We start from the raw sequence: 13,376 nt of genomic DNA, 5'->3' as shown, positions 1-13,376 counted from the left end.
ACTTGTCTGACTCTTTTTGTGTTGGTCTAGTTGGTAATTTACACACACGTTACTATATATGATTATTATTATTACATTTCTTGGGAAGCACTAAACCTGTAGGTGTCATACAGTACCTCGGGGAATGGAAGGTATTCAGGCTTGATTCTAGGTATTGAAGCATTGGTTCAGTTCCTTAGATCAAGAACCCCTGACCAACATCAAGGAACCTTTAAGGTTACAATGTAGTACAGTGGACCCCCGGTATTCGGTATTAATCCGTTCCTGAGAGCTCATCGAATACCGATAATATCGAAAACCGAATCAATTTTCCTCATAAGAAATAATGGAAATCAAATTAATCCGTGCAAGACACCCAAAAGTATGAAAAAAAAAAAATTTACTACATGAAATATTAAGTTTAATGCAATAGAATGATTACAATAACAATAAAATAATTACAATAACAATAAAATAATTGACACTTACCTTTAATGAAGATCTGGTGGTGATTGATGGGATGGAAGGAGGGGAGAGGTGTTAGTGTTTAGAAGGGGAATCCCCTTCCATTAGGACTTGAGGTAGCAAGTCCTTTTCTGGGGTTACTTCCCTTCTTCTTTTAATGCCACTAGGACCAGCTTGAGAGTCACTGGACCTCTGTCGCACAACATAACTGGCAGCCTCACCATGCCTAGTCACACTATGTATGCCACTACGATTCTTAAATCTTTCAAACCAACCTTTGCTGGCCTTAAATTCACTCTCATCACCACTAGTTGCAGGCAATTTCTTTACCAAATCGTCGTGCAACTGCCTAGCCTTTTCACAAATGATCGCTTGAGAGATGCTATCTCCTGCTATCTGTTTTTCATTTATCCACACCAGTAACAATCTCTCAACATTTTCTAACACTTGCGGTCGCTGTTTCTTAATCACAGTTGCACCTTTTGCAAGAACAGCTTCCATGATTGCCGTTTTCCTGGTCACTATAGTAGAGATGGTTGATTGGGGTTTATTATACGACCTGACCAGCTCCGACACACGCACTCCACTTTCGTACTTTGCAATTATCTCTTTCTTCATTTCGTAAGTCATTAGCGACTTTTTTCTCGAAGGGTTGGCACTAGAAGCTTTCTTGGGGCCCATGGTGACTTATTTTGCAGAAACAAGCACCAAACACAGTGATAATATGGATAATATGGAATGTACCGAATGTATCTTTAGATGCGCGCACACTGGCTGGCTTGTAAACACTGGCACACACGGAGCAGTTCAGGCCACACGTGGACAGGTCTCGTACGAATCGTATCGAATACCGGGTTTTCAATCGAATACCGAGGAAAATTTTTTGCGTTAAAATGCATCGAAAACCGGATTTATCAAATACCGATGCCATCGAATACCGGGGGTCCACCGTATAATAATTTGTGTAGCTGTCCGTAGATGAACTAGCATTGAAACGTCAACTAGACTCAAAATCTAATGTCTTTTTTTTTTTTAATCAATATAAGGCTGCATAACCCTCACACAGGTTTATCAGTTGTTTTTTAATAGTCTATCTTTAAATCTTAACTACTGTATTTTGTGGCGTATATTTTGTGGCACATAAGATGCAGGATGATGTAACACATGTAAGATGATGTCACCAAGCAGTTGTAACGTTAGTAAGTAACTGCTAAAGTGTAAGACAAAGCTACCTCACAGTAGTAATAAGGTGAAATAATGAATAATTAAAATTTACCACTTTTTAACCTGTCTAGGCTTACGTACTAGGATTACTTTTTTTTTATTAACACATCGGCCTTCTCCCACCAAGGCAGGGTGACCTGAAAAAGAAAAACTTTCATCATTCACTCCATCACTGTCTTGCCGGAGGTGCGCTTACACTACAGTTATAAAACTGCAACATTAACACCGCTCCTTCAGAGTGCCGGCACTGTACTTCCCATCTTATACATGACAAATTATCAAATGTAATCACACATTGTAACCTTTGCCAAGAAATAAATTTTATATTGTACGTACAGTGGACCCCCGGTTAACGATATTTTTTCACTCCAGAAGTATGTTCAGGCGCCAGTACTGACCAAATTTGTTCCCATAAGGAATATTGTGAAGTAGATTAGTCCATTTCAGACCCCCAAACATACACGTACAAACGCACTTACATAAATACACTTACATAATTGGTCGCATTTGGAGGTGATCGTTAACCGGGGGTCCACTGTACAGTGGACCCCCGGTTAACGATATTTTTTCATTCCAGGAGTATGTTCAGGTGCCAGTACTGACCGAATTTGTTCCCATAAGAAATATTGTGAAGTAGATTAGTCCATTTCAGACCCCCAAACATACACATACAAACGCACTTACATAAATACACTTACATAATTGGTCGCATTGGGAGCTGATCGTAAACTGGGGGTCCACTGTATTTGTATTGTACCTCTGACCCTGACCTTGAGCATATGAGGCTCAGGATGATTTGCCAAGACTTTTTGAGAGGGGGGGGAAGTGCCCCTTAACCCGTAAATGATCCAAACAGATGTATGTTCACATGCGTAGCGCTCCAACAGTAGATCTACATTTTGTTTACATTTTCAAATATAACAAAAAAAAAAATGCATATCAAAGTTTTTTTACACGTTTTCAAATGTAAAAAAAAAAATCTGCTTTTTTTACATACTATCGAATGTTGAAAAAACGTATATATACGTTTAAACCGTTTATGGGTTAAATGCCAGAAAATACCGATAACATTTAAGCACTAGGATTAATTTGCCTAAAATACATTGCGCAATAGTGGTTTTATTTTGTTCCTAACGTGTTTTACTACATATAAACTGTTTTTACAACATAAAAAAAATAAAAATTGCATTTTACCAGACATGTTTAAGATTTTGGCCTGGTGAATATTTTTCAACTGGGCTCAACAGTGTTATTAAGGACGGGTGTTAATGTTGCAGTTTAAAAACTGTAGTGTAAAGCACCCTTCTGGCAAGACAGTGATGGAGTGAATGATGGTGAAAGTTTTTCTTTTTCGGGCCACCCTGCCTTGGTGGGAATCGGCCAGTGTGATAATAAAAAATAAAAATATTCCTGTATGTGGGAAGACTTACCATGGAATCATTTGCCTAACACTGTGCCTGATTTACAACTGACATTCAACCTGAGGAATAACACGCACAACACCTAAGTTTGTGTGTTGTACGTTGTTGTATCTTAGAAATTGGTCATCCTGTGTTATTTAACTATTGTAAGAGAATATGATCATCACTTAATATTATAGCGTGAAAGTCCCCGTTTATAGCTAAAATAGAGACTTTTGGCATTATATTATTATCTGTTAATATATAAAAAATACCATGGTATTATCACTTTTATTTTATTATTATTATTATTATTATTATTGTTAGGTAGGATTATTATGTATATAGAGCGTAAGTCTCGGAACCATCCGGTGAATTGTTCAATTGTTTATGTCCGGCTGACTGACGTTGGGTCAGGTGATCCAACCTGACGACGGGTCAACAGACTGGCTGGTAGTCAGTCTGCTCCCTGCTCTAGCCTTGACAACTGATCGTATATTGGCTCTCTTACGGTGTACAGTTTGAATGGGTTTGAGAATTAGTCTCTAGAGCTGACTCAGTTTGTTCCTCATTGCTCTGAAGATTGTTTTGATATTTATATTCTTGGTCAGTTCAGTAATCCATAGAGATACGTCTTCTCAAACAAACTCTGGCTTCCTACTTCCTTTACGGCCGGATTCAAAGGTCTTGTTGAATCTTGTACATTTTGTACTTTGAGTTTACACAGTCTTGTTAAGACAAAGACGTAAATATTAGTGAAGACTTAATTACAGGAAGAATAATTAATCTTCCTTATTAATGTGATATTTCCATGATTTTGAACTAAATATATATATATATATATATATATACGTATATTATTGTAAATTTATTGTACAAAGTATTACGATATAATATTAGGTACAGAGAAAAGGTAAAGTATTGTATTTAAATACTTTAATAAATTTGAATATTATTCTATGGAGTTTCCCAGTTGAAATTATTTCCCCTAGACTCTAAAATACCTTTAACTAACTCGGATCCAAAATCTTGTTGCATAAGAAAAAAATGGTAACAGACCACATTCTGAAGTTCTTTATAAAAATTCTTATTCGCAACATACGTGTGTTTCATTAATGTGTGTGTGTTCTGTTCCCTCAGTGCAATGAAATACTGAACCTGTCCACAAAATACTGAACCTATCCACAAAATACTGAACCTATCCACAAAATACTGAACCTATCCACAAAATACTGAACCTATCCACAAAATACTGAACCTGTCCACAAAATACTGAACCTGTCCACAAAATACTGAACCTATCCACAAAATACTGAACCTATCCACAAAATACTGAACCTGTCCACAAAATACTGAACCTATCCACAAAATACTGAACCTATCCACAAAATACTGAACCTATCCACAAAATACTGAACCTGTCCACAAAATACTGAACCTGTCCACAAAATACTGAACCTATCCACAAAATACTGAACCTATCCACAAAATACTGAACCTGTCCACAAAATACTGAACCTGTCCACAAAATACTGAACCTATCCACAAAATACTGAACCTGTCCACAAAATACTGAACCTATCCACAAAATACTGAACCTATCCACAAAATACTGAACCTATCCACAAAATACTGAACCTATCCACAAAATACTGAACCTATCCACAAAATACTGAACCTATCCACAAAATACTGAACCTATCCACAAAATATCAGTTCCTTTTTTTAAGGGTTTGTTTCTTTGCATAGTTTATAATGTGTAATTACAATTTCTGTTTGCTAAGTACAAAGAAAGCCACTATCATTCCAGGGCATTTCTTTAATATATTTACCGTCTCCCACCGAAGTAGGCTGACCCGAACAAGAGGAAACACTTTCACCATCATTCATCCAATCACTGTCTTGCCAGCAGTGTGCTAACATCCCAGATGGAAAGACACTGACTGAATAATGGTGAATATTTTCTATTTTATCGGGTCACTACCTTGGTGGGAGACGGCCAGTGAACTAAAACATAATACAGTGGACCCCCGGTTTACGATCAGCTCCCAATGCGACCAATTATGTAAGTGTATTTATGTAAGTGCGTTTGTATGTGTATGTTTGGGGGTCTGAAATGGACTAATCTAATTCACAATATTCCTTATGGGAACAAATTCGGTCAGTACTGGCACCTGAACATACTTCTGGAATGAAATAATATCGTAAACCAGGGGTCCACTGTACAAGTAAAAGTCATTGCCCTTCCGTTGTTAATCATTACAATACATAAACTGTATTAAATAGGATTTCTCTTGCCGTTTACAATTATAAGGATTAACTGCCTAGTTTCTGCCTGGTTACTCTGATATTCTTATTTCATGGATGGGAGTAATACCACATCTGTGTTCTGCATCGGTAAGCCTATAATGGGAGTTACAGGGTGACATTTATAATCTGGAGTGAAGTTAGGCTAAGATTTAGTACCTCCTGTAGTCTGGTTGGTACAGTGTCATTTTTGGATATAATGTAGATTACACAATACAGTGGACCCCCGCTTAACCCTTTGAGGGTCGACAGGCCCTCTCCGAAACTCGTTCTCAGGGTCGGCCAAATTTAAAAAAAAAAAATAATTTTCTCTTTGAAAAGATAGAGAATCTTTTCCCGATCATAAGGACACCAAAAGTTTGAAATTTGATGGAAAACTTACGGAATTATGCTCTCGCAAAGTTAGCGGTCTCGGCGATGTTTACGCATCGGCTATTTTGCCCATTTTGAGCCCCATTTTCGGCCAATTCCACTGTACTAGTCGACAAAAAACATGAATATTTCGCTAGAACTCCATTTTGTCTATCGAATGGGTGCAAGAAACTACCCATTTATGAAATTTTACTATCCAATACAGTGGTCAGAATTTAGCAATTTTGCCAATTTCATACAAATTTCAAAAGATACCAATTTCCGAATAGGGTCCAGAATAAACAAGAAAGACATTCCTGGCACTAAAATGACATTTCCTCTAGTCATTAGTCACGTCTCAAGGCCCCTCTTATATTCTTTTGCTTTCCACTTTGAATTTTTATTCTCACAAAAAATATAAGATTTACTGTTATGCAGACTACTGCATTAGTATAAAAAATGATATAAATATTATTGGCGCACTTATGAAAGAACATTAGACTCACCAGTTGATGTGTATTGGACGCTTGGCACGATTTGTTTACTTTAGAAATTTGGTAAAAATCGAACATTTCTGCTATTTTGAGCTCAATTTCAAGGTATCTCATTGTAAAACCAGTCAAAATCATCTCAATTTCTGTAATATGTCTTCTATTCTATAAAATGAGACCAAGAAAACTAGAATACAACAATAAATAGCATACGAAAATACACTGCAAAGTCGCTGATTTATTCCAAAAAAACGGTCAAAGTTTTTTTTTTTCTCATTACGCACTGTGTGCTGCAGGATTTTTTTTAGACTGTGCTCACTGACCACATAGACCCATTCTTTCATATGAAGGCCTACCAGCTTTCTCCCACTAGATTTGAGGGCGCTAGAATTTAGGCGTACTAGTACGTCAAAAACCCTGGGTCGTAAGCCGTACTAGTACGTCCGAAACCCTCAAAGGGTTAACGATCAGCTTCCAATGCGACCAATTATGTTAGTGTATTTATGTAAGTGCGTTTGTACGTGTATGTTTGGGGGTCTGAAATGGACTAATCTACTTCACAATATTCCTTATGGGAACAAATTCAGTCAGTACTGGCACCTGAACATACTTCTGGAATGAAAAAATATCGTTAACCGGGGGTCCACTGTACCGTGACTGGAACAATACACAAATAACGACGTTTCAGTCCCATTTGGTCCAAGTCTGACCGAAACATCACGAGCTTCTCTCTCCTATGTACGAGTTATTTGTGTATTGTCTTAGAGATGTATTAATTTCTTATAAAGGTTTCAGAATATTGTATAAAGGTTAAAATTTCATATTGAACATAGTGTCACTAAATAAAATCATTCCAGATTGAGCATCGGACATTAGAATCTACCGAGAGAAGTAAAGGACTCTTATACGAGTCTGAGAGAGTGGGCGTCGAGACGGCAGAGGTGAGAAATTAAGAGGCACGAAAGTTCCCCCATTTTCCTATAACATACTTATTTTTTCACTATAATTCAAAGTTTATTCTCTATAAGGATTACAATGCTGAGTTTACAGAATTTGGTTATTGTGTGGTTTACATGTAGTAAAATAATAATTACAGAGTGTACCACTAGAACACCTAGCATGGCTAGGTATTACAGAATGTACCACTAGAACACCTAGCATGGCTAGGCATTACAGAGTGTACCACTAGAACACCTAGCATGGCTAGGTATTACAGAGTGTACCACTAGAACACCTAGCATGGCTAGGTATTACAGAGTGTACCACTAGAACGCTTAGCATGGCTAGGCATTTCGGGCAGACTTAGTTTAAATCTTAATTTTAAAATATTACAAATTATGAGGTAAGTTGGTATTATGGCTAAGTGATTAAATACTAGTTTGTGAGTTTAGCAATGTGAATGCTTTTGTTTTGGCACAGTATATAGTTTCAGTATTGGAGTATCACAGGCCAACTTATGACTGTTAGGATTCATTATTTTAAGATTGAGATTGAGATTTCTGTTTATGGTCAAATGGGTGAGTGAGTGTAAGTGTCCATAATTACTATCGCATTTGCTTTATCGGTTTTCATAAGGTATAGGCCAGTCTTAGAGCCCTGGAGGCAGCCAGTAGGCCTACTGCAAGGCTTCTTTTTATGTTCTTATGGGTTGGCATATTGTAGGGTAATCATTCAAAGTAGTATATGCAGTATTATACAGTACTGTAGTTCAAGACTTAGCTGTCATCTGAGTGGGCCCAAAATGGTCTTAATAACGATTGGTTTTTTGTCGAGCTTCAAACCCATATCAGTTTTGTGTAACCTTCACTCTGTGCAGGCGAAATTAAGATGTACAGAATAGTACATGTACAGCATACAGTTTTACCATGTACTGAAAATAGGTAACTTTAAGATGATACACAAATAACCCGCACATAAAAGAGAGAAGCTTACAACGACGTTTTGGTCCGACTTGGACCATTTACAAAGAAGATCTGGAGATGTACAGAGAAATTATATTGATACCCAAGCGTATTATCAAAAACGAACTAAGTCAAAATACCGTGACTAGAATAATACATAAATAACCCTCACGTAGGTGCAACAACACTTCGGTCCCACTTGGACCATTCACAAGTCTCAGACAGATTATTTGTGTATAAAACATGTCAAAAGCCATATAATTAAGTGCATTTTTTTTTAGGAATTGGTGAAGCAACGAGAACAGTTGATGAACACTGAGCAGCGACTGGACAACATCAATGAGAACTTGAAAGATACACAGAAAAACATCAATGGCATCAAGGCAAGTTCCTTGGGTTTCTTGGAGGCTCCATTTTGCATGCCTTATCAGTCACAAACAGTTCTACCTGAGCACAGAATACGTGTTTAGATTGTCCTGACAGATATTAAAATCAGTTTTTAACCCTTAAACTGTCCAAACATGCATCTACATTTGCACATGTAGCGCTTCAACCTTGATTTCTCCATAAGAAACTATAAAAAAACGTAGATCTACATTCGGAGCGCTACGTGAGCTAACGTAGATCTACATTTGGACAGTTTAAGGGTTAAAGGGACTCTTGTGGTCAACATTGTCACATTGTCACCGAGGCAGGGTGACCTAAAAAAGAGAAGAAACACTTTCACCATCACTCACTCCATGACTGTCTTGCCGAAGATGCATGAATACTACAGTTCAGAACTGCAAATTTCCCCTCCCCTCTTTGCTGTAAGTCAATAAATATATCAATTGGATACTTTGGAGTGATTGTTTTCTGTATTTTGTATTTTTTGTGAAGCCTGCGTCCGAGGCAGTGACGGGTGATCAGTACAGGAATACACAATTATCACTAAGGTTAAAATTATCAGTTGGGTGCTGATAGCTCAGCTCTAATTGGAAGAAATAAAAACTGTTGAAATTCTAAGTACAGTGGTACCCCGAGTTTCATACAGCTCCCAACTCGACCAATTATGTAAGTGTGAAACTCTGGGTACCACTGTATCATCACTGGCCAAGAGTGTCTCAAAGTTAACTTCTAGTATTTCCCTTGATGATGATAACGATGAAAGGTATCCACGCATTGTGGTATCTATATCACCCTTCTTATTTACACAGCCAAGAGATATTGTTTTATCTTTAGCTATTGTTTTGATATTGTCATGCAGAACCTCCTTTTGTTTGTCTATTCCATGTCATGTTTATGGTCTCTGAAATGGGTTACATAACCAAATAAAAATGCCTTATCTTTCACATTTTCATTACGTATTATAGTTATAGCGGAAAGATGCATTGAATGACCGACTCAGATTTAACACTTCTTTCTTTCTTTCTTTCTTTCTTTCTTTCTTTCTTTAAACACACCGGCCGTATCCCACCAAGGCAGGATGGCCCAAAAAGAAAAACGAAAGTTTCTCTTTTAAATTTAGTAATTTATACGGGAGAAGGGGTTACTAGCCCCTTGCTCCCAGCATTTTAGTCGCCTCTTACAACACGCATGGCTTACGGAGGAAGAATTCTGTTCCACTTCCCCATGGAGATAAGAGGAAATAAACAAGAACAAGAACTAGAAAGAAAATAGAAGAATACCCAGAGGGGTGTGTATACAGTGGACCCCCGCTTAACGATCACCTCCAAATGCGACCAATTATGTAAGTGTATTTATGTAAGTGCGTTTGTACGTGTATGTTTGGGGGTCTGAAATGGACTAATCTACTTCACAATATTCCTTATGGGAACAAATTCGGTCAGTACTGGCACCTGAACATACTTCTGGAGTGAAAAAATATCGTTAACTGGGGGCCCACTGTACTTGTACTTGTATGTGTAGTGTGACCTAAGTGTAAGTAGAAATAGCAAGACATACCTGAAATCTTGCATGTTTATGAGACAGACAAAAGACACCAGCAATCCTACCATCATGTAAAACAATTACAGGTTTCCGTTTTACACTCACTTGGCAGGACGGTAGTACCTCCCTGGGTGGTTGCTGTCTACCAACCTACTACCTAGGAGATTTAACACTTAGACATTTAATAATTGAAAAATCCTGTGACATACACAAGTACGAGCTTGAAAAATACAACACTGACGCAGTCGATATATACACGAGTGCTCATACACATCTTGATAGCTCAAATACTTCACTGAGCTTCAAAATCAGATTTTTTCTTTTTCTATGGTTTACAAAATGTAGTTTACATGTAACAGAGTATAGTGGTACGCCAAGTTTCAGCCGCCTCCCAACTCGAACAATTACGTAAGTGTATTATTGCAAGTGCTTTTGTAAGTGTATTTTTGGGGGTCTGAAATGGACTAATCTAATTTACAATATTCCTCGTGGGAACAAATGCATTCGGTAACGGCACTCGAACAGCATTCTGGAACGAATTATGGCCGAAACTTGGGGTTCCACTGTATAGTTAAACACAAAAGAAAACCATTAACATGCATGTGTATTTCAGGCAGATTAATACTTCGTTTACAGACTGCTTAAGCCTAGACATAGGTATTACAATTAGACATAGGTATTACAATTAGACATAGGTATTACAATTAGACATAGGTATTACAATTAGACATAGGCAGTACAATTATAAGTACAGCAGTTCCCTCCATATCTGCGGGGATACGTTCCAGAACCTGCCGTGGATGCCCATAACCGCAGATAGTAGCAAACCCTATATATGTCATTTTTTGTTTACATACATATCTATGAAGGGGGTAGGAGAGTTTCAGTGGGGGGAAATAAATGGGATTAAATCTGGAGTATCTGAGAGAGTTAGAGCAAAGGAAGGGGTAGCAGTAATGTTAAATGATCAGTTATGGAAGGAGAAAAGAGAATATGAATGTGTAAATTCAAGAATTATGTGGATTAAAGTAAAGGTTGGATGCGAGAAGTGGGTCATAATAAGCGTGTATGCACCTGGAGAAGAGAGGAATGCAGAGGAGAGAGAGAGATTTTGGGAGATGTTAAGTGAATGTATAGGAGCCTTTGAACCAAGTGAGAGAGTAATTGTGGTAGGGGACTTGAATGCTAAAGTAGGAGAAACTTTTAGAGAGGGTGTGGTAGGTAAGTTTGGGGTGCCAGGTGTAAATGATAATGGGAGCCCTTTGATTGAACTTTGTATAGAAAGGGGTTTAGTTATAGGTAATACATATTTTAAGAAAAAGAGGATAAATAAGTATACACGATATGATGTAGGGCGAAATGACAGTAGTTTGTTGGATTATGTATTGGTAGATAAAAGACTGTTGAGTAGACTTCAGGATGTACATGTTTATAGAGGGGCCACAGATATATCAGATCACTTTCTAGTTGTAGCTACACTGAGAGTAAAAGGTAGATGGGATACAAGGAGAATAGAAGCATCAGGGAAGAGAGAGGTGAAGGTTTATAAACTAAAAGAGGAGGCAGTTAGGGTAAGATATAAACAGCTATTGGAGGATAGATGGGCTAATGAGAGCATAGGCAATGGGGTCGAAGAGGTATGGGGTAGGTTTAAAAATGTAGTGTTAGAGTGTTCAGCAGAAGTTTGTGGTTACAGGAAAGTGGGTGCAGGAGGGAAGAGGAGCGATTGGTGGAATGATGATGTAAAGAGAGTAGTAAGGGAGAAAAAGTTAGCATATGAGAAGTTTTTACAAAGTAGAAGTGATGCAAGGAGGGAAGAGTATATGGAGAAAAAGAGAGAGGTTAAGAGAGTGGTGAAGCAATGTAAAAAGAGAGCAAATGAGAGAGTGGGGTGAGATGTTATCAACAAATTTTGTTGAAAATAAGAAAAAGTTTTGGAGTGAGATTAACAAGTTAAGAAAGCCTAGAGAACAAATTGATTTGTCAGTTAAAAATAGGAGAGGAGAGTTATTAAATGGAGAGTTAGAGGTATTGGGAAGATGGAAGGAATATTTTGAGGAATTGTTAAATGTTGATGAAGATAGGGAAGCTGTGATTTCGTGTATAGGGCAAGGAGGAATAACATCTTGTAGGAGTGAGGAAGAGCCAGTTGTGAGTGTGGGGGAAGTTCGTGAGGCAGTAGGTAAAATGAAAGGGGGTAAGGCAGCCGGGATTGATGGGATAAAGATAGAAATGTTAAAAGCAGGTGGGGATATAGTTTTGGAGTGGTTGGTGCAATTATTTAATAAATGTATGGAAGAGGGTAAGGTACCTAGGGATTGGCAGAGAGCATGCATAGTTCCTTTGTATAAAGGCAAAGGGGATAAAAGAGAGTGCAAAAATTATAGGGGGATAAGTCTGTTGAGTGTACCTGGTAAAGTGTATGGTAGAGTTATAATTGAAAGAATTAAGAGTAAGACGGAGAATAGGATAGCAGATGAACAAGGAGGCTTTAGGAAAGGTAGGGGGTGTGTGGACCAGGTGTTTACAGTGAAACATATAAGTGAACAGTATTTAGATAAGGCTAAAGAGGTCTTTGTGGCATTTATGGATTTGGAAAAGGCGTATGACAGGGTGGATAGGGGGGCAATGTGGCAGATGTTGCAAGTGTATGGTGTAGGAGGTAGGTTACTGAAAGCAGTGAAGAGTTTTTACGAGGATAGTGAGGCTCAAGTTAGAGTATGTAGGAAAGAGGGAAATTTTTTCCCAGTAAAAGTAGGCCTTAGACAAGGATGTGTGATGTCACCGTGGTTGTTTAATATATTTATAGATGGGGTTGTAAGAGAAGTAAATGCGAGGGTCTTGGCAAGAGGCGTGGAGTTAAAAGATAAAGAATCACACACAAAGTGGGAGTTGTCACAGCTGCTCTTTGCTGATGACACTGTGCTCTTGGGAGATTCTGAAGAGAAGTTGCAGAGATTGGTGGATGAATTTGGTAGGGTGTGCAAAAGAAGAAAATTAAAGGTGAATACAGGAAAGAGTAAGGTTATGAGGATAACAAAAAGATTAGGTGATGAAAGATTGAATATCAGATTGGAGGGAGAGAGTATGGAGGAGGTGAACGTATTCAGATATTTGGGAGTGGACGTGTCAGCGGATGGGTCTATGAAAGATGAGGTGAATCATAGAATTGATGAGGGAAAAAGAGTGAGTGGTGCACTTAGGAGTCTGTGGAGACAAAGAACTTTGTCCTTGGAGGCAAAGAGGGGAATGTATGAGAGTATAGTTTTACCAACGCTCTTATATGGGTGTGAAGCGTGGGTGATGAATGTTGCAGCGAGGAGAAGGCT

General features: G+C 38.1%; 2 protein-coding genes across 15 annotated transcripts in view; one reads left to right on the top strand and one right to left on the bottom strand.

Moving 5' to 3' along the window:
- The window catches only part of LOC128702468 (tigger transposable element-derived protein 1), a 490,624-nt gene that overhangs the window by 136,307 nt on the left and 340,941 nt on the right, over positions 1 to 13,376 (bottom strand). The gene's annotated exons all lie outside the window — the stretch shown is intronic.
- Snap29 (Synaptosomal-associated protein 29kDa) overlaps positions 1 to 13,376 on the top strand; it is a 91,428-nt gene that overhangs the window by 72,485 nt on the left and 5,567 nt on the right. For both annotated transcript variants that reach the window (XM_070105317.1, XM_070105316.1), the window contains exons 3-4: positions 7,075 to 7,158; positions 8,400 to 8,501. In XM_070105317.1, the coding sequence (XP_069961418.1) occupies positions 7,075 to 7,158; positions 8,400 to 8,501 (186 nt within the window). The remainder of the gene's footprint in view (positions 1 to 7,074; positions 7,159 to 8,399; positions 8,502 to 13,376) is intronic.

This window comes from Cherax quadricarinatus, chromosome 98 (genome assembly GCF_038502225.1).
Source record: "Cherax quadricarinatus isolate ZL_2023a chromosome 98, ASM3850222v1, whole genome shotgun sequence".
In the NCBI taxonomy this organism is placed as follows: domain Eukaryota; kingdom Metazoa; phylum Arthropoda; class Malacostraca; order Decapoda; family Parastacidae; genus Cherax; species Cherax quadricarinatus.
This window is presented reverse-complemented; position numbering and strand designations above follow the sequence as displayed.